The sequence below is a fragment of the Armigeres subalbatus genome, chromosome 3 (genome assembly GCF_024139115.2).
Source record: "Armigeres subalbatus isolate Guangzhou_Male chromosome 3, GZ_Asu_2, whole genome shotgun sequence".
NCBI lineage: Eukaryota > Metazoa > Arthropoda > Insecta > Diptera > Culicidae > Armigeres > Armigeres subalbatus.
In genome coordinates, this window is record NC_085141.1 from 418,282,091 (window position 1) to 418,302,680 (window position 20,590).

The window sequence follows — 20,590 nt, forward strand, 5'->3', positions numbered from 1 at the left end:
ATCCGACACACGACTACGACACAGCTGGAGGTCTTCGTAGCACGAAGGCCGACAATAGTATCGAGTCTTTGATCGTAAAATGAAGCGATTTGGAGCGATTAGGATTGATTAATTGGCCATTATTGGGGACAGTCCGACTAGCGTTCATGTGTCAACGCACGATGCGATGATGGAATTTAATCAGCGGGAAGTTTCATGACCGATATATCACTGTTTGAGAATCGGTTGTTAAATTTGATTTCATGAGGTTTTCATGGATCAGAGATCAAGGTTGGGCAGTTCAAAATATTTCTTGTTTTATTTGTTCATTTTTTGACTTGTATAATAAAAAAGCAAACATTTTATTTACATAACTTTCAACAAAAATGTTTCATATTAGTACCAGAAATTTCTTTATCTTGTCAAAAAAGGAAAACATGGAGATATTTTTGCCTTTCTTGTACTCTAAGTGTACAGAAAGGCTATGGAGGGACTGCATACCAGACGATCGATTGATCAAACTTGATGAATGATGATTGCTGGCTGAAATCAAACTTTTTATATGCTTTTCGGTGCGGGACACTAAACATTTTTCACTTATCGATGCTGTGGTGGGTTTAAAAAGGCCGCAATGGTTTTTGCATAAAATGATTTATCAAAAATGTATCCCAGAAAATATAATCAGGATTTTCGGCTTCTAGTCACATGAACATGTTGATAATTTTAAATCATTGCCAACGTTTCGATCCGGATTATCATCAAGACTTGAAATTAATCAACCTGTGGATCCCTGAAGATGATCCAAACTTCCGGAACGAAACGTTGATAATTATTGAAAATTACCAACATTTTCATGTGACTGAAAGCCGAAAATCCTGATCATAAGCAACAAATCCAGTCGAAATCCCAGAAAATATTTTTTGTATAAAAAACTGTCAGAGAACAAATTGTAGGAAACTATTAGGGATTTGTGGAGGAAAAGGCCTAAAAAACCACATCAAAGGATGAGTTTAGTATTCATTTCACTACGTTGTAATCTTTACAGATTCGTATTTTGACCTCAACTGTAAGGCCGTTTTCAGTGTCTCGTGCTTGACCCGACTGATTTCGAGTCTTGATTTGCTCCGACTTATTATCTTGAATCGACTTATTACAGTTGAGGTCAAACATATATTTGTAAAGATTACAACGTGATGGAAATTAAATGGAATAGTACATAATTCGTATTATGACAGGTTTCCACAGGATCACAGGAACTTAAAGAGCTAAATACTTTTCTTCAAAAAAAAATTTCCTAGTGAAAAACGAATTTTTACTTCAACAACACAACGTCAAACGCACATTATGACGATGTTACATCGAAGGAGGAATTTCATACAAGTCATTTCCTGAAGTAGTTATTTCTAGACTAACATTGGAAAAAGGCGTTACAGTCGAAACAAATTTTTCTGCTTTTATCGAACATTGATTATTTTCCAGGATGATCCTAGATATTCCGAAAGGAAGTACCGTAGGAATTGTTAGAGGAACTATCTGTTTATTTTATTTATTTTTATTTTTAGTTATTAGAGGAATTATCGGAGGTAATACTGAAGGAATGTCCGGAGGAATTTCTGAAGTAAGTTCCTCAACATTCCTGGAGGAACTTCCGTAGGAATCCGTGGAGGAACTTCCGGAGGAATTCTTGGTGGAACTTCCGGAGAAATTCATGGAGGAATTAGTGGAGGAATTCCTGGAGGAACTTCCGGAGGAATTTCCGGAGGAGCTTCCGGAGGAACTTCTGGAGGAATTCCTGGAGGAACTTCCGGAGGAATTATTAGAGGAACTATATATTTATTTTTATTTTTTATTTATTTAGAGGAACTATCGGAGGGATTCCTGAAGGAATGCATTCCTGGAGGAACTTACGGAGGAATTCTTGGAGAAACTTTCGGATGAATTCCTGGAGGAACTTTTGGAGTGAGTCCTGGAGGAATTTCCGGAAGAAGTCCTGGAGGAGCTTTCAGAGGAATTCCTGAAGGAAGTTCCTTAGGAATTCCTGGAGAAGCTTCCGGAGGAATTCCTGGAGAAGCTTTCGGAGGAATTCCTGGAGGAACTTCCGGAGGAATTATTAGAGGAACTATCTATTTATTTTATTCATTTTTATTTTTATTTATTAGAAGAACTATCTGAAGGGATTCCTGGAGGACTGTCTGGAGGAATTTCTGAAGTAAGTTCCTCAGCATTTCTGGGGAACTTCTGGAGGAAATTTCGGAGGAATTCTTGGAGGAACATCCGTAGGAATTCCTGGAGGAACATCAGGAGAAATTCCTGGAAGAGCTTCCGGAGGATTTCCTGGAGGAACTTCCGGAGGAATTTTTGGAGGAATTCCTGCAAGAACTTCCGGAGGAATTCCCGGAGAAACTATTGGAGGAATTCCCGGAGGAACTTCCGGAGGAATTCCCGGAGGAACTTCCGGAGGAATTGCCGGAGGAATTTCCGGAGGAATTCCCGGAGGAATTCCCGGAGGAACTTCCGGAGGAATTCATGGAGGAACTTCCGGAGGAACTTCCGGAGGAATTCATGGAGGAACTTCCGGAGGAATTCCTGGAGGGATTCCTGGAGGAACTTCCGGAGGAATTCCCGGAGGAATTTCTGGAAGAATTCCCGGAGGAATTTCTGGAAGAATTCCCGGAGGAACTTCCGGAGGAACTTCCGGAAGAATTCCCGGAGAAACTTCCGGAGTAATTTCCAGAGGAACTTCTGAAGTAATTCCCGGAGGAATTCCCGGAGGAACTTCCGGAGGAATTCTGGAGGAATTTTCGAAGGAAATCCCGGAGGAACTTCCGGAGGAACTCCGGAGGAACTTCGGAGGAACTTCCGGAGGAACCGGAGGAACTTCCGGAGGAATTCCCGGAGGAACTTCCGGAGGAATTCCCGGAGGAACTTCCGGAGGAATTCCCGGAGGAACTTCGGAGGAATTCCCGGAGGAACTTCCGAGGAATTCCCGGAGGAACTTCCGGAGGAATTCCCGGAGGAACTTCGGAGGAATTCCGGAGGAACTTCGGAGGAATTCCCGGAGGAACTTCCGGAGGAATTCCCGGAGGAACTTCCGGAGGAATTCCCGGAGGAACTTCCGGAGGAATTCCCGGAGGAACTTCCGGAGGAACTTCCGGAGGAACTCCCGGAGGAACTTCCGGAGGAACTTCCGGAGGAATTCCCGGAGGAACTTCCGGAGGAATTCCCGGAGGAACTTCCGGAGGAATTCCCGGAGGAACTTCCGGAGGAATTTTCGGAGGAACTTCCGGAGGAATTCCCGGAGGAACTTCCGGAGGAATTCCCGGAGGAACTTCCGGAGGAATTCTGGAGGAACTTCCGGAGGAATTCGGAGGAACTTCGGAGGAATTCCGGAGGAACTTCCGGAGGAATTCCCGGAGGAACTTCCGGAGGAATTCCCGGAGGATCTTCCGGAGGAATTCGGAGGAACTTCCGGAGGAATTCCTGGAGGAACTTCCGAGGAATTCCTGGAGGAACTTCGGAGGAATTCCTGGAGGAATTTCGGGAGGACGTCCCGTAGGACCTTCCGGAGGAATTCCCGGAGGAACTTCCGGAGGAATTCGGAGGAACTTCCGAGGAATTCCTGGAGGAACTTCGGAGGAATTCGGAGGAACTTCCGGAGGAATTCGGAGGAACTTCCGGAGGAATTCCCGGAGGAACTTCCGGAGGAATTCCCGGAGGAACTTCGGAGGAATTCCGGAGGAACTTCGGAGGAACTTCCGGAGGAATTCCTGGAGGAACTTCCGGAGGAATTCGGAGGAACTTCCGGAGGAATTCCCGGAGGAACTTCGGAGGAATTCCCGAGAAACTTCCGGAGGAATTCCCGGAGAAACTTCCGGAGGAATTCCCGGGGGTAGTACCGGAGGAGTTCGGGGGTGTACTTCCGGAGCAAGTCCCGGTGGGACTTCCGGAGGAGGTCCCGGAGGAACGTCCGAAGGAAGTGCAGGAGGAACTTCCGGAGGAATTCCCAGAGGAACTTCCGGAGGAAGTCCCGGAGGAACTTCCGGAGGAATTCCCGGAGGAAATTCCGGAGGAATTCCCGGAGGAACTTCCGGAGGAATTCGGAGGAACTTCGGAGGAATTCCCGGAGGAACTTCCGGAGGAATTCCCGGAGGAACTTCCGGAGGAATTCGGAGGAACTTCCGGAGGAATTCGGAGGAACTTCCGGAGGAATTCCCGGAGGAACTTCGGAGGAATTCCCGGAGGAACTTCCGGAGGAATTCCCGGAGGAACTTCCGGAGGAATTCCGGAGGAACTTCCGGAGGAATTCCCGGAGGAACTTCCGGAGGAATTCCGGAGGAACTTCCGGAGGAATTCCCGGAGGAACTTCCGGAGGAATTCGGAGGAACTTCCGGAGGAATTCCCGGAGGAACTTCCGGAGGAATTCCCGGAGGAACTTCGGAGGAATTCGGAGGAACTTCCGGAGGAATTCGGAGGAACTTCCGGAGGAATTCGGAGGAACTTCCGGAGGAATTCCGGAGGAACTTCCGGAGGAATTCCCGGAGGAACTTCCGGAGGAATTCCGGAGGAACTTCCGGAGGAATTCCCGAGGAACTTCCGGAGGAATTCTGGAGGAACTTCCGGAGGAATTCCCGGAGGAACTTCCGGAGGAATTCCCGGAGGAACTTCCGGAGGAATTCCTGGAGGAACTTCCGGAGGAATTCGGAGGAACTTCCGGAGGAATTCCGGAGGAACTTCCGGAGGAATTCCGGAGGAACTTCCGGAGGAATTCCCGGAGGAACTTCCGGAGGAATTCCGGAGGAACTTCCGGAGGAATTCCCGGAGGAACTTCCGGAGGAACTTCCGGAGGAATTCCCGGAGGAACTTTCGGATGAACTTTCAGAGGAATTCCCGGACGAACTTCCCGAGGAACTCCCGGAGGAACTTCCGGAGGAATTCCCGGAGAAATTCTCGGAGGAACTTCCGGAGGAATTCCCGGAGGAACTTCCGGAGAAATTCTCGGAGGAACTTCCGGAGGAATTCCCGGAGGAACTTCCGGAGGAATTCCCGGAGGAACTTCCGGAGGAATTCCTGGAGGAACTTCCGGAGGAATTCCCGGAGGAACTTCCGGAGAAATTCCCGGAGGAACTTCCGGAGAAATTCGGAGGAACTTCCGGAGGAATTCCGGAGGAACTTCCGGAGGAATTCGGAGGAACTTCCGGAGGAATTCCGGAGGAACTTCCGGAGGAATTCGGAGGAACTTCCGGAGGAATTCCCGGAGGAACTTCCGGAGGAATTCCCGGAGGAACTTCCGGAGGAATTCGGAGGAACTTCCGGAGGAATTCCCGGAGGAACTTCCGGAGGAATTCCGGAGGAACTTCGGAGGAATTCCCGGAGGAACTTCCGGAGGAATTCCCGGAGGAACTTCGGAGGAATTCCCGGAGGAACTTCCGGAGGAATTCGGAGGAACTTCCGGAGGAACTTCGGAGGAATTCGGAGGAACTTCCGGAGGAACTTCGGAGGAATTCCTGAGGAACTTCCGGAGGAATTCCCGGAGGAACTTCTGGAGGAATTCCCGGAGGAACTTCCGGAGGAACTTCCGGAGGAATTCCTGGAGGAACTTCGGAGGAATTCCGGAGGAACTTCGGAGGAATTCCGGAGGAACTTCCGGAGGAATTCCGGAGGAACTTCCGGAGGAATTCCGGAGGAACTTCCGGAGGAATTCCTGGAGGAACTTCCGGAGGAATTCCGGAGGAACTTCGGAGGAATTCCCGGAGGAATTCAGGAGGAACTTCCGGAGGAATTCCGGAGGAACTTCCGGAAGAATTCGGAGGAATTCCGGAGGAATTCCGGAGGAACTTCCGGAGGAATTCCGAGGAATTCCGGAGGAACTTCCGGAGGAATTCCTGAGGAACTTCCGGAGGAATTCGGAGGAATTTCCGGAGGAATTCGGAGGAACTTCCGGAGGAATTCCGGAGGAACTTCGGAGGAATTCGGAGGAACTTCCGGAGGAATTCGGAGGAACTTCCGGAGGAATTCCGGAGGAACTTCCGGAGGAATTCGGAGGAACTTCTGGAGGAATTCCCGGAGGAACTTCCGGAGGAATTCCCGGAGGAACTTCCGGAGGAATTCCGGAGGAACTTCCGGAGGAATTCCCGGAGGAACTTCCGGAGGAATTCCCGGAGGAACTTCCGGAGGAACTTCCGGAGGAACTTCCGGAGGAACTTCCGGAGGAATTCCCGGAGGAACTTCCGGAGGAATTCCCGGAGGAACTTCCGGAGGAATTCCCGGAGAAATTCTCGGAGGAACTTCCGGAGGAATTCCCGGAGGAACTTCCGGAGGAATTCCCGGAGGAACTTCCGCAGGAATTCCCGGAGGAATTCCCGGAGGAACTTCCGGAGGAATTCCCGGAGGAACTTCCGGAGGAATTTCCGGAGGAACTTCCGGAGGTATTCCCGGAGGAACTTCCGGAGGTATTCCCGGAGGAACTTCCGGAGGTATTCCCGGAGGAACTTCCGGAGGTATTCCCGGAGGAACTTCCGGAGGAATTGCCGGAGGAACTTCCGGAGGAATTCCCGGAGGAACTTCCGGAGGAATTCCCGGAGGAACTTCCGGAGGAATTCCGGAGGAACTTCGGAGGAATTCCCGGAGGAACTTCCGGAGGAATTCCCGGAGGAACTTCCGGAGGAATTCCCGGAGGAACTTCGGAGGAATTCGGAGGAACTTCCGGAGGAATTCCGGAGGAACTTCCGGAGGAATTCCCGGAGGAACTTCGGAGGAATTCGGAGGAACTTCCGGAGGAATTCCGGAGGAACTTCGGAGGAATTCGGAGGAACTTCCGGAGGAATTCCCGGAGGAAATTCCGGAGGAACTTCCGGAGGAATTCCCGGAGGAACTTCCGGAGGAATTCCCGGAGGAACTTCCGGAGGAATTCCCGGAGGAACTTCCGGAGGAATTCCCGGAGGAACTTCCGGAGGAATTCCCGGAGGAACTTCCGGAGGAACTCCCGGAGGAATTCCCGGAGGAACTTCCGGAGGAATTCCCGGAGAAATTCTCGGAGGAACTTCCGGAGGAATTCCCGGAGGAACTTCCGGAGAAATTCCCGGAGGAACTTCCGCAGGAATTCCCGGAGGAATTCCCGGAGGAACTTCCGGAGGAATTCCCGGAGGAACTTCCGGAGGAATTCCCGGAGGAACTTCCGGTGGTATTCCCGGAGGAACTTCCGGAGGTATTCCCGGAGGAACTTCCGGAGGAATTCCCGGAGGAACTTCCGGAGGAATTCCCGGAGGAACTTCCGGAGGAATTCCCGGAGGAACTTCCGGAGGAATTCCAGGAGGAACTTCCGGAGGAATTCCCGGAGGAACTTCCGGAGGAATTCCCGGAGGAACTTCCGGAGGAACTTCCGGAGGAATTCCCGGAGGAACTTCCGGAGGAACTCCCGGAGGAATTCCCGGAGGAACTTCCGGAGGAACTTCCCGGAGAAAATTCTGGAGGAATTCCTGGAGGAACTTCCCGAGGAATTACAGGAGGAACTTCCGGAAGAACTTCCGAATGAATTCCAGGAGGAACTTCCGGATGAATTCATGGAGTAGCTTTCGAAGGAATTCCTGAAGAATATTCTAGAGGAATTCCCAGAGGAAGCACCGGACGTGTTACTTTTACTGCTTCTGATTTATGGCGCGACATGTTCGAAAAACTACTTTGGTACAAGTTACTTCGCACAAGTTCCTTATGGATGAAATAAAACTTAAACCAACAAATGTAAACAAATTCAATTTAACAACATTGACAAGTGTGCGTACATCGAAATGTTAAGCCATGAAGTTGTATGCCAATATGACAATTGTTGAGCACAACAACAAACATTTTTTTCTTGGTAGATTGAGCACGATCTCTCAACCCAGTGCATATAGACACAGAAGCGACGAATATTCGAGTTCATGACTTACCTCCTACTATGCCTAACGCAACCGTACTCAACTTCATGCAGCAATTCGGAGATGTCTATTCTGTATTTTCCAGGGGTGTATAACGGCGTATGAATTGTACAAATTCAAATCAAGCGACCAATTCTGTCCTAAATTTCTATATAAGGACAGGAGACCCTTTGCACTTATTCTGGACAAAAAATTCGATACAGGGCAGCGAAGACTGTCAACTCGGAGACACAACGGGAAGAAGAAAGTGTATATGGACGCGTCTGCCTAGATTAATAATCAGAGTATGAACAATGTATTACATTAAATTAAACAGATTCGGTTCTGTTAAGCCTTTAGTGGCATCTAGAGCCTGCCAAATAAATGATAATAAATAAAACGAACGATGCCGGCCACGCCCTCACAGTCAATAAGGATACGGGTAGGAAAACTAGTTCAACACTCATTGCTACAAGAGACCGAGCAATCCTTAGTGAGAAAGGAATAGTATGTTAGTTAAGAAGAAAATATATTGGAACTTGGTACGCGAATGGATTTCTTCCTACTGCAAACTATGGATGATCACGATTGTCTCCAATCGATAGAAAGAGCCATTTGGCCGTAAAAGTTATCTGGCCGAATGTATAATTTGGTCGGAAATGACAGAAACGACCATTTGACCTGTTATATCCGTCCGGCCAATTGACATTTTCATTTCTGTCCAAATTCCAAATCCACCATTTCAGCTAAAAAGCATTTTCGGGCAAATAACTTATTTGGCAAACGACTTTTTCGTCAATGACACAAGATTCTTTTCTTCCATTTACTTCAATTCTAATAAATTTTGTATCGATAGATAGGGGAACTGTTCCGTTTTCTATCTCACAGTCATGTTTTCCATGTCTGTGGTGATGGTTTGCGTGGGAGTACTATCAGATTGGACAAATTGACCTCTGAATCTTTGTTTACAAAATAACATACGTCCTTTTGAATAAGTACCCGAGATTTATCTAATTACGAATAAAAAGGAATACAGCACCAATTTTGTCGCTTTTTTGCTAACATGCGTGCTCATTGCTGAAAAAAAATCACAAAAATAATAAACAAATAAAACATCTTTTCCTTGCTTTGTTTTTCGTGGGAATTGGAGCTATGAGACGAAATCCATAGGAGCAGTAACCCTACGTCATTTTCAATCTTCGACAGTGTTTTGTTATCGATTTTTTTGTGCAAATGACCCGTTTGACTAAAGACGGATTTCAGCTGTAGGATCTGTTCAATAAAACGACGAAATTGAACATTTCGACCAATGGAATTTTCAGCCATATATTCTTCTGGATGTATGACATGATGACCAAATGACAAAATGACATTTTTGGCCAACCCTTATTCGGCATAACAATCGTTTTGGGCCAAACGTGCAGTTCGTTCACAAGGAATGCGTTTAGATGACTTTTTTATTTGGCCATGTGGCGGATAGGTAGATTATTATGGGTAAGTCATTTGAAAAGGGGAAGAGGTATGCTTTAGTTAGGATCTGTCTCATTTGGAGAATTAAACTTAAAAGTGACAGTTCGAGAATTAGAAAATCACCCGGCCATTAGAATGGCTGGTGCTACCCAGCAATTCCGATAAGACATCGATGAAAAATGATTCGATATCTGTCAAAAGTAATCTTGCTCTGCGAGCATTCGTTAATTATTGAATTGTCACTTTTAAGTTTAATTTCAGTTTAATTCTCCAAATGAGACAGAACCTTAGAGGGGAAATTGGAGAAGAAGCAAAACTATTTTTCACCGGAATATAATTTTCTAAGATATAATCAGAATTTGTTTCGCAGAAATAAAAGTAAAGTCTGTCAAAGGTAAAATCAAAATTAAAATTATTGGATTATTACTTTTGAAATTATTTGTCCGTCTCATTAAATACAAAGTATCAATGACAGAACCCAATGGCTTCATTGTCAAACTCGTTTTATCATTTTCTGATTGTAACAGAAACTGCGCATCAAACTGGCAATGCCGAGCAAGGCCGGGCTGATACAGCTAGTATAAATATAATTATAAATAAAGCATTGAACCAAATATACTATATTAACAATATGATTCACTCTCACGAAATTTTGGCGACACTACATGTGGCGCCAACTCGCGTCCGAAAGGATCGATACACACGTAAATCGAACTACCCAACATATGACGATCGTTTTACACACACTTCAAAATGTCATCACGAAAAAAAAATAGGGATGCTTGATGTTTTTTTGCAAACTTAATCGATTATGTTTAATCGAATGCAAACGGAAAATCAAATGTTGTAGCCGAAGTGTGGTAGGAATATTTTGTGGAAATGTATAATAAATTTGATATAGCTCGTTGAACTGTATCCGGCGGGACCATGCCGGTGCACCATATCGAAATTGACGCACGCTGAAGCGGTTGGAGAGCTGTACGAGGTTGCTGTGGAAGTTTACATTCTTCTCGCATTGTACCTACTCGCTCTCTGTTTCGGACAACATGTTGCTGTTTGCTCATTTGACTGCAACACAGAGGCGTCATGATTCTTTGGGAAATTTGACATTAAAGAAGTCAATGAATTGTCTGAGACAAACAGCAAGTTGTCTGCATGGCTTATTATACGTATCTTAAATTAGTTGAGATATCCTTTGTCACTATTTAATCCGCATTTTATTGTTTTTTTGTTGATTCTGGTTGAATAGAATAGCTTAAATATAAATTTATATAGAATGAGGAATTATTCCAGCTAAGATTTGACATTTGGGTAGAAAACCTTACTGAGAATTTTGCGTAAAACGTGTTTGTAGAACTAACGAGGGTGGATTAAAAATACAAGATTGAAATTAAAAGGTCACATTTTCTGTTTACCCGCTCATATTGAATTGGTGGAAAGAATCTCTTCTTTGTTTATTATATCATAATGTCGCGTTGCATTTTGTGTGCGTTCGTTACGTCGGCGCTATGTTGTTTTGGTATGCTATATTTATATCTAGTGAGTTAATTGATTCGAATTACTGTTTTGGTTAATGGTATGCCACAATATGACTTGAAATGTTTTCTACAGAACCATGTCAATCAGAGTAATTCCTTTACACTTCCAAGACTCTATATTCAAATATGAATTCTACCATCTATGCACAGAGAGAGCATGACCGCTTGCTACAAAAAAATAACATAGAGAATATATAATCCCTGGGAGAACGAGATAGCAAAGTGCTTGACACTTTGACAGTCGAGTCTTACTGGATTTCTCTATGCATTGCACATGCGTTTCTAGCTCGGTTTCCTATCAGAAAAACTTATCTTACAATAATTAGTATACTGAAGTCTTCATTATATTGTTCGAAAAGATTTTTTTTGGCAGCCCGAAATGAATTGAATATCATGTTGCAAACGGCCTCTTCAATACGAAATACCAATTATCATATAATAAATGGCGTAATCTAAAAATTCTAATGGTAATTATGGTAAATATTGATTTGAGTTAGCTTTAATTGAAATGTGTAAATATTGAAAATAATTTTAGACTGCAAAACATAAAATATGTAATTATTTTTCGGTCACGCATCTAAAAACAGCTAAAAACCAAATGTATTTGTTTAACTCATAAAGTTTACTGCACATTTTTGCCATTCTTCCATGTGCTTATTTTACGCTTGACTACAAATGACATGCTCTGTCATGCCTTCATCACTTGTCTAATGCAAATGTCAATATCAATATCGCTTCACGGTTTATCGAACTATGCAATGTGGCACGGCAAGAATGATCATGTTGAGTAAATTCTAGAAGGAATTGAACATGTCCAAGTTTAATATTGGTACAGATTTGTCATATTTAAAGTCAATTTTTCGTCATTGCAAAAAAAGCGTGTGAAACTCGTTGCAAAACTCGATTTTTCTGCACTCGTAGTATTTATCCAACTCAGCAAGCCTCGTTCGATAAACATACGACTCCTGCTGAAAAAATCATCTTTTTGTAACTTGTTGCACAAACTACTATTTTGATAACTTTTTGTACGTGTATAACGAGTTGTACGAGTTGACATTGAGTTATACGTTTATCTAACCAGGCTTGTCGAGTTGGATAATTACTACGAGTGCTGAAAAAAATCTAGTTTTGCAACGAGTTGCACACGCTATTTTTTGCAATGACGGAAAATGAGCTCTAATGTGATAAATCTGTAACAAAACGGTACGAACTGGTTTACTTTAAATGATCATTCTTACCAATAAATCATGTTTCCCATAGAAAATTGACCCGACTAAATCGGGTGCGAATCGGCCGATTGTTGCATTGTCGCTTATGAGAATTTAACACAGGCATTGGCCGATCAATCACTGTATTTAGTCGTTAGTCCCGATTTTTATCGATCAAATCGATTGATTCGTCATTCGTTTAAACTGGCGTGCACGAAATTCCACTATTAAACAAGTTACTTCGTCGGAATGATATTAAATAGGCGAATTTGAGTAAAGCTCAACGATCATTTCGACATCTGGTGGTCGTCACAAGAACCACGAAAAAAGTGTCGTTGGCCAAAAAAGTGCATTGGCAACATACGGAGGGAGTACGGTTCTCGCGTTTTCTGGTTAATCCAACCTTTTATGAAAGCTGAAATAGTCGCAAATTCGAAAAAAATTTTGTTTTCTTTGGGATAAGCTTCCATCCGGTGGGTGCTTGCAAATGTTTTTTTCGATTAAATAGCACATCTCCTGCAATGCCTCCACCGCACTATCTTGGTTATATTCCGGATTTTTAATTCGCGGCTTATTTGGGTGGGACTCGTCTTTAACAGCTGCTTAAAGACTGTAAGAAGCCATTGCCAGTGGAAAACATGTGACAATATACCAAAAAGTTAAGTAAATTTGATGGAGAAAATTTGATTTTGAATGTAAATAATCGCTTCTGATGACTTTTCTCCCAAACTCTCGCAGCGCACTCTACCACTGGATCCTTCTCGAATTCGCCTATAGGGTGATTAATTGACCCACGCCTGTGTTAAGATCTCATAAGCGTAGGTTGCAACAATCGGCCGATTGTACCCGACGAAATCGGTCGATTCCAGCTGTCAAATTTTTTACGGGGTTGCTGCAAAGAACCGTCATATTCCATGTTATCGTACCACAATGCGTAGCTCGACAAGCCATGAAGCGTTAGATCTTCTTCTTCTTATTGGCATTACATCCCCACACTGGGACAGAGCCGCCTCGCAGCTTAGATGCGGGATGAACTTGCCTTTGTAAAATTCTGATGTCATGGCCATCATTACCCAAGCTGATTCAGCAAAATGTAGTCATGTAACTACTGATCTGATGTTGGTTTTTCATTATAGCATCCAAATGAGTGCTATAATGGATTTTATGTCACTCATTTGAGTTTAAAGACAAAGATGTACATATTTATGTTTAGATTTTCAATTCTGAAATAAAAACTGGTGTAGAATTTTGTGTTATATTTTTAATTTTCGATAAAGTAAAAGAAAAACAATCTAATTTAGATCAGTCATGAAAGCAATAAAACAGTCACGTAATCTTCATGTGACACACTAGTGCTAGCCGATTGAGTGAAATTGAGTGCCTCGACCTTTGAATCACTTAACTGGTACGTGAATAGTGCTGTGAAAAAACACGTTGTTTTTCACGTAGATATGATGGGAAGATTATTTTGGGTGTAGCCAACACCGTCCTGTAAAACCACATTTTTTAAACCACAAGTTCCGACAGTTTGATAACCCGCTTGTTATGCTTTCGCCATACAAATTGCTAGCTTCCCGCTCATATACGTATACACCCAGATGCTGGCAGCTGTGGGTAGAAAACCAGCGCAGCAAGCATTTCCACGTCGGAGCAGCTTCTACTATTACTATACGAAGCATAATTTGTTTTTCTCTATATTATCGTGAATCTTTATTAAAACGAGGAAAATCGATTATTTGATGATCGATTTATTCAAAAAAGTATGGGCATCCCTATACCTTCGAATGTCATCTTTTCAGCTGCATGACTGTCGCCATCGTCGCCATGGGATTTGCTAGAATAAACAAGAAGAAAACATGTTTAGATTCCTCTTTGCTCGCTAGATGATGTTGTTATCACCGGCAAATGGTTCGGCAGCCCTTACTTTGCACCGTTCAATGTGCAAAAACGATCCATAAAAGAATGAAAAACGATCCGTAACTAACATCTGAATGTTACATAAAACGATACCATAAATCCATAAAATAGTTCGGGAGATTCCATAAAAAATAATTTTATGATCCATAAATCTTTGAAAAATGATCCATAAAAACTATATTTTGATCCATAAAATTTCAAATTTGCGCAATTTTTATCCTGATGATGATCCATAATTTCAGTAATATGATCCATGATTTTGGTCATATGATCCATAATTTTGTTTATATGATCCATAATGCTTGGAAAGAAGGCCAATGAAACTATATTAATTGATCCACACATTTTATAAAATCTATGGATCATTTGCCAAAATTTATGGATCATATCACCAAAACTATGGATCATTTGAACAAAGCTATGGATCAAATGGCCAGAGTTATGGATCATATGACTAAAATTATGGATCATATTACTGAAATTATGGATCATAATCACGATAAAAATTGCGCAAATTTGAATTTTTATGGATCAAAATATAGTTTTTTATTGATCATTTTGCAAAGATTTATGGATCATTTGTTATACGTTCATGGTAAAATAGCAGGAATTGTATTATTTTCTTGACTATGTTAATGGAACATATTTTCCCATTAATTGCTAAATTTTAGTTTAGTTATGGATCGAAAAAATATTCTTTATGGGATCTCCTGAACTATTTTATGGATTTATGGTAGCGTTTTATGGAACATTCAGAAGTTATTTATGGATCGATTTTCGTTTTTTTAAGGATCCGTCTTTATTGTTTATATGCAAAAGTATGTTTTGCCAAATGGTTCGCCATTTCGTTATATGGAAAAGCTCGAAGTGAACCATATTGTTAATATAATATATTTGATTGAACACAATTAAACCCTGAATAAACGGGAACAAAAAATATTATTGTCAGATTTTCTGGATATGATACACTGCGCGGCGTTTGTAATGTTCCCAAATGGGTACTTGCAGGGATGCCAGATAAAAATTTCATAAGTCTGTATCAATCTCAACCAAATGTCTGTATTTGTCTGTATGGAGGTATGAGGTACAGGAATTAGAAAATTATTCAAAAATCATGGACCTTTGGACAACATTGAATATCGAGGTTTCAATGATCATAAGTCGGTGTAAGACTAGGCTATGAACCATTCCACCGATTCATTTAACTTTTAGTTAAAATTTGACAGTTCAATGGTTATTTCTTCTTGGTTGAAAATAACTCTTCTCCGGAGCATGGTTAGAATTGACAGTTCGATAGTTAAACTTTGCTCGCGAGAAAGTTGGCGCCAAATCCATTTTGCTCCAAATAATTATCAATCTGTCAAATTTTATCTAAAAGTTAAACGAATCGGTGGAATGGTTCACATCATTAGTCGAGTCAAGTACGAGATACTGAAGACGGTCTTACTGTTGAGGTTGAAATACATATTCTTGAAGTTATTGTAACGTTACAATCAAGTGGAGGAATGAACTATCTCGTCTTATGACGAGTGAATATATTATACTAAAAGCTCTAAATGTGCTTATCAATATGAATGTTGTTACATTAACATAAATTGATTCTGTTTTGGAAACTCAAAATAATTTCGTTCAGAAATACTTTCCCAAATTTCAAATAATTTAATTCGGAAACCAAGAGAGACTTGGTAGGTAACGAACGCATGATTTTTGGTTTTCTGAACGGAGCTCTTTTTGGCTTTTGAAGGGAACTCTTTCTGGATCTTCGAATTGATTCCTTTTGCGCTTACAAACAAAATCCTTTGAGTGCTTCAGTCCAGAAGCAAAAGATTCCGTTCAGAAGCCCAGAACGTTCCAATCGAATACTAATATGGTTTTCTTCAGAACCCCACCAGAACTTCGTTTGGAAGTCCAGAAGGAGTTATTTGGGAAGCTCAAAGTGATTCATTCCAAAAGCCCAAAAGAATTTCGTTCAGAAGCTCGAAGGGATTCCATTAGCCGTAGAAGGATTACATTCAGAACTTCGCATAAATCTGAGCAGGAATTCGTACGAATAGATATCTTTGGGGTTTGAGCTTCTGAATGTAATCTTTTTAGGCTTCCTAAAGGAATAAAGTAAAGGAATTCTATAAGGTTTCTGTTTGTAACCCAAAAGAAATCCCATTCAAAGCAAGATTACCGGGCGTGAGTATTAGTCGTTTAGCAGCGCAGAATCATTACTCGACACTCTACCGGACGCTACTAAACGCGCTGCTAAACCAGTAGCGCAACTGACAGGTGACCAAATTTGGTAGCGCGATAAGAGCGCTCCCATAACGAATGTGTTTGAAAACTCAAAATGTTGAGAAAATTATTTTGAGCTTTTTAGTGGAATGTCTTACGACAACTCAAAATGGTTCGATTGGAAAGCCCAACCGCATTTTGTATGAGAGCTCAAAGTTTTCGAATACAACAAATGTCTGTAAAAGTCTGTAACTTCCATCAAAAGTCTGTATAATGTCTGTAATCTGTATGATGTCTGTATGCAAGATCAAATGTCTGTATGAATACAGACATGTCTGTATGTCTGGCATCCCTGGGTACTTGCACAAAACTTCACGCGGCGAATGACTGTCAAAAGGTACGGCCGCGGCAAACGATACACCGCAATGCTATTCACCCATAAGAATCAAGTAAACGGGATGCAAAAAGCGCGGCGGTACCTTTCATGAAGGGTTCGCCGCGTGCAATTTTGAGAAAATCAGGCAATATCATAGCTGATGTGGAGTGCGATCTGGATTGCGGATGATATTTTGATCGCCTCATGTCAGGTTGCCATAGTTTTGTGGTGGAAAATGATCATGACTGGATCATGTTTCACTTTGTTGTCTTTTGTTATAATTTGAGAACGACCTCCCGGAATTGAAGCGATGTATTTGGTCCAACGAAAACTTATTTTTAAAGATTAACAACATTATGTGATTCCAGAATATTTATTATTTCCATTTTCAATGTCATGATCATTCAACGTTATTATTTTTATTTTTTCACAGAGACCGTGAGCTCCAGATAAGCAAAATCGAGGAGGACCGTCACCGAGTCCGTGAGCGAGCCCACGGCAAAAACTACCTTCTCGAAACCTACCTGAAGGGGCTGCCGGAATCGTCCGAAGTGGATCGTAACGCCGGGGACAGTGGAGTCACGTCGGAAGCCACCACTGCGGCATCACCCGAAATTGAGTCCTGCATCGAGCGGGATGCCGATTCACCGAGCACTTCGGTGGAAAAAGATGGAACCGCGAAGGAGCAGATCAAAATGCTGGAGAAGATTGTCCAGTTGAACAAGCGCATTGTGAAGGAGGAAGAAACGGCAGTGAAGCTGTACGACAGAATAAGGCGCTATCAGCTGGACATTCCGAATCAATCGCAAACTCAAATCGAGGAAAATCTGTCCAAGGTGAATGCGAGTCTGGAGAAAAGCGGTTGTGAGTTGCAAATGATCGATGACAATCTTAAGCATTCGGACATGATGTTGAAGGAAAGAACCTCTCTTCTGAAGTGCCTTCAGGATGAACTTGAGGATAAAGATGAGCCAAACAACATTATAATGGACTTTTCCTTGCCTAATCCGGTGTTGAGAATTAGTCCTTCTGCTGATGCAACCGGATCGCATCAGAGCAATTCCCCGGTACCGATCAGTTACCCGCTATACACAATCAATGAACAACCGAGTTCCAATACCCTGCCTCGAAGCCAACGTTTTCCGGTTACGCCACAAAGTACAGTACCTCAAATCTCCGTCCACCAGATCAACAAGTTCATTCAAAGCAACAGTAAGTTGGGAAGTAACTGTAATACCATGCTGGATGACAAGATCTGCCCCAAGCAACTATTCAACTCGGCAATCTATGCGCTACCAATGAAACATCACGGGTTGGAGGTTCCGAAGAAACCTCCGGATGACGATTTGACCAACATGGGAACGCTCGTGTGAGGGTGCTATCAATTATACAACAAACGCAACACAAATCAAAGAGACGTGAGCAGATACATTTACAATAATTTCATCGAATCATCTCAGCATCTTAGTTGTATTAGAATAAGTTAAAATCGAAATCATTCTTATAACCAAACATATCACCTAAGAGTAGAGATTAGTGAGCGGTTAGTAAGTGTGCAAACACGCGGTAAAGTAGTATCACATCCATAGGAGTGTTAATTTCGTTTTAGTTTTTTGCTGTTTTCGTTTACATAACAATTGTTTTGATAAGCTAGTCATAGTAAGATTTCAATTGCATTTTATGCGGTGAAGTGAGGCAACGAATATTTTGACAGGATCAAAGAACTCTTAAGTACATATGATGCCTAAAGTGGATTCTTATTTATAGCGCGTACTTTAGAATAAAACATTTGTGTGTGTCGTTCGGCCCTCTATTGAGTGTAATTGTTTTTGCTGTAAATTAACTTTACCCATGATATCTGGCAATAAAAACTGAAGCTACCAAAACACCAACAAGCTGTTTCATTTTTCCATGGATTATTTTTTTATTTACATTTGGTTATGCTAGGTGTAACATCGATACGTTGACTTATTTAAATGTTTAGGAGTACAAATGTTTAAGTATTAAAATTTTGACGGTAAAATCTGGGTATACACAAATCCGCTCAGAAGCTAGAACATAATACTCTTATCTTCTTATACCACAAAGTGTTAAACTTATCGAAGAGTGATATGTCGACCTTAATAAAAATGGTTGTTGCTTTTTTTTTGTCTTTATTAGAGACGGTTGCAGCCCTTGGCTGGCTCGCCTCTAATTGTTGCTAGTTTAGATACTTTTTATCTAACGATAATTTCTATATGGTTTGCTTCTTTTATGACATTTGTTCGTATAAATTTGACGTTCAAATTACGCCCTGCAAATGGATGTTAACTCCAATGGGCAGATTAAGCCTGAGGATTACTATAAAACTGTATGAGAAACGTACATTTCTTGTATAAAATTCTAGCAGTTTTTAGACCAATATTGCAAACAATTGTTTGAATGTAAGCCTTGGGCAAACGAGATCAGTCTTTTAACTTTTTACTTTTGCCAATATCCAAAACAATGAACATGAGCTTCCTACTTCATTAGATGTGATTCGTTAAAAACTATGTATTTAAACTGAACAGCTGTTAGTTACTTTAAATCGTTCTTTGTTCAAATTTATTAGGCCGTTATAAATATTTAATATTTTACAAGGCAAATGGTAGGCCTTATGATCATCCTTACAATTATTTTTTCTAGATTTTTATATACAGTGTTACTTGAGGGTGATCCTACATTTCGGCCTTCAATAGGCACTGTAGCTTAAGGGCAAATAAATATCGTAAAAATCCCAACTTCGTTCTCTTCATTTTTAACTCAATTACTTTTGCTGTTTTAAATGTCTTTTTTTCCTCCATCCATTTCAACATCATGATTCAATATTAAAACCAAAAAGTCAAACTAAACGGAAGTTAATCGTATTCTCGGATGCAACGATGAAATTCAAAACGGGAGGTTGGTCTGGATTTTAGCCTCCGGGCAGGGATTGTGACCACACCGAATCATCAAAGTTGAGCAACGAAGAGCGAACAAAAAAAAAAACAGTTGTGCTTGCACTCACGGTGCGATAATATTTCAAAATCCACCATTCAACAGGGAGTTCAAAATTCATTATTTATAACAAATTCTCAGCCGTGCAAATTAATGTTAATCTCATACATAAACTCACCGCCGCGCGTCACATTGCATCGGTCTAGGCCGTGTGTGAGCGAGGATATTGAGTTGGACGTGCCAGGTGTGGCAAATCCTTCCATAGCCTGTGGGCTTCGGTGGGGCAGGACTTAACGGCAGCGAACGAAATAATAATTGTATTCACGTGTACCGACGGGTGGAGTTGGGAGTTGCGCGAAATTTCCGTTGTTTGAATTTCGCAACTGGCGTAATTTATTCAGCACCCATGTTCGCACCGAGCAAACCTACGTACAATTGTGTGGCCCAGTGACAACGTCATACATACTCATATACGGCCACTCATACTACCGTTTTACTGTGAGGCTCTACGTTCGAAAATTGATCACCCTATCTGTTTAGAGAGTAGAAGTGTTAGACATTACTGAAGTAAAAGGATCTCCCAGTTGCTGGAGGCATAAGTCAATAACTGATGATCGACTTTGGTGCAAAATATTAAGGTTTATGAAATTGTCCTCTTATTACCGACCCTCGTTCAAGGACATATACGATGGAATCTACTAATGGCCAATTAAGCCCTCCCCTCGCGTTCTTGGATGTACAAATCTCAATAAATAGATGATCAACTCAACTGAGAATTTTTTTTTCACACTTGCTGCAATGAAGGAAAGACGAAAAAGTAGTTTTCGACGTGATCTGATTTTTTTTGTATTTGTTTAAATGTGTGAAATGTGTCAGAAGTTGTGAGTTAAGTAGTAATATATTTTATTTGAATAACGGTCTTGGTAGTCATATCGCTACTGCTTCTGCCTCATATGCAGGAGGTTGTGGGTTCAATCCCAGGTCCGTTCCATTCTCCTACTTTGTATCTTTGTCTATATTTCTCATGTTCTAGCA

General features: G+C 42.0%; 1 protein-coding gene across 1 annotated transcript in view; it reads left to right on the forward strand.

Moving 5' to 3' along the window:
- LOC134227307 (ras association domain-containing protein 10) overlaps positions 1 to 18,505 on the forward strand; it is a 122,099-nt gene extending 103,594 nt beyond the window's left edge. The window contains exon 5 of the mRNA XM_062708689.1: positions 17,034 to 18,505. Coding sequence (XP_062564673.1) covers positions 17,034 to 17,973 — 940 coding nt within the window. The 3' untranslated portion in view covers positions 17,974 to 18,505. The remainder of the gene's footprint in view (positions 1 to 17,033) is intronic.
- The last annotated feature ends 2,085 nt before the right edge of the window (positions 18,506 to 20,590 follow it).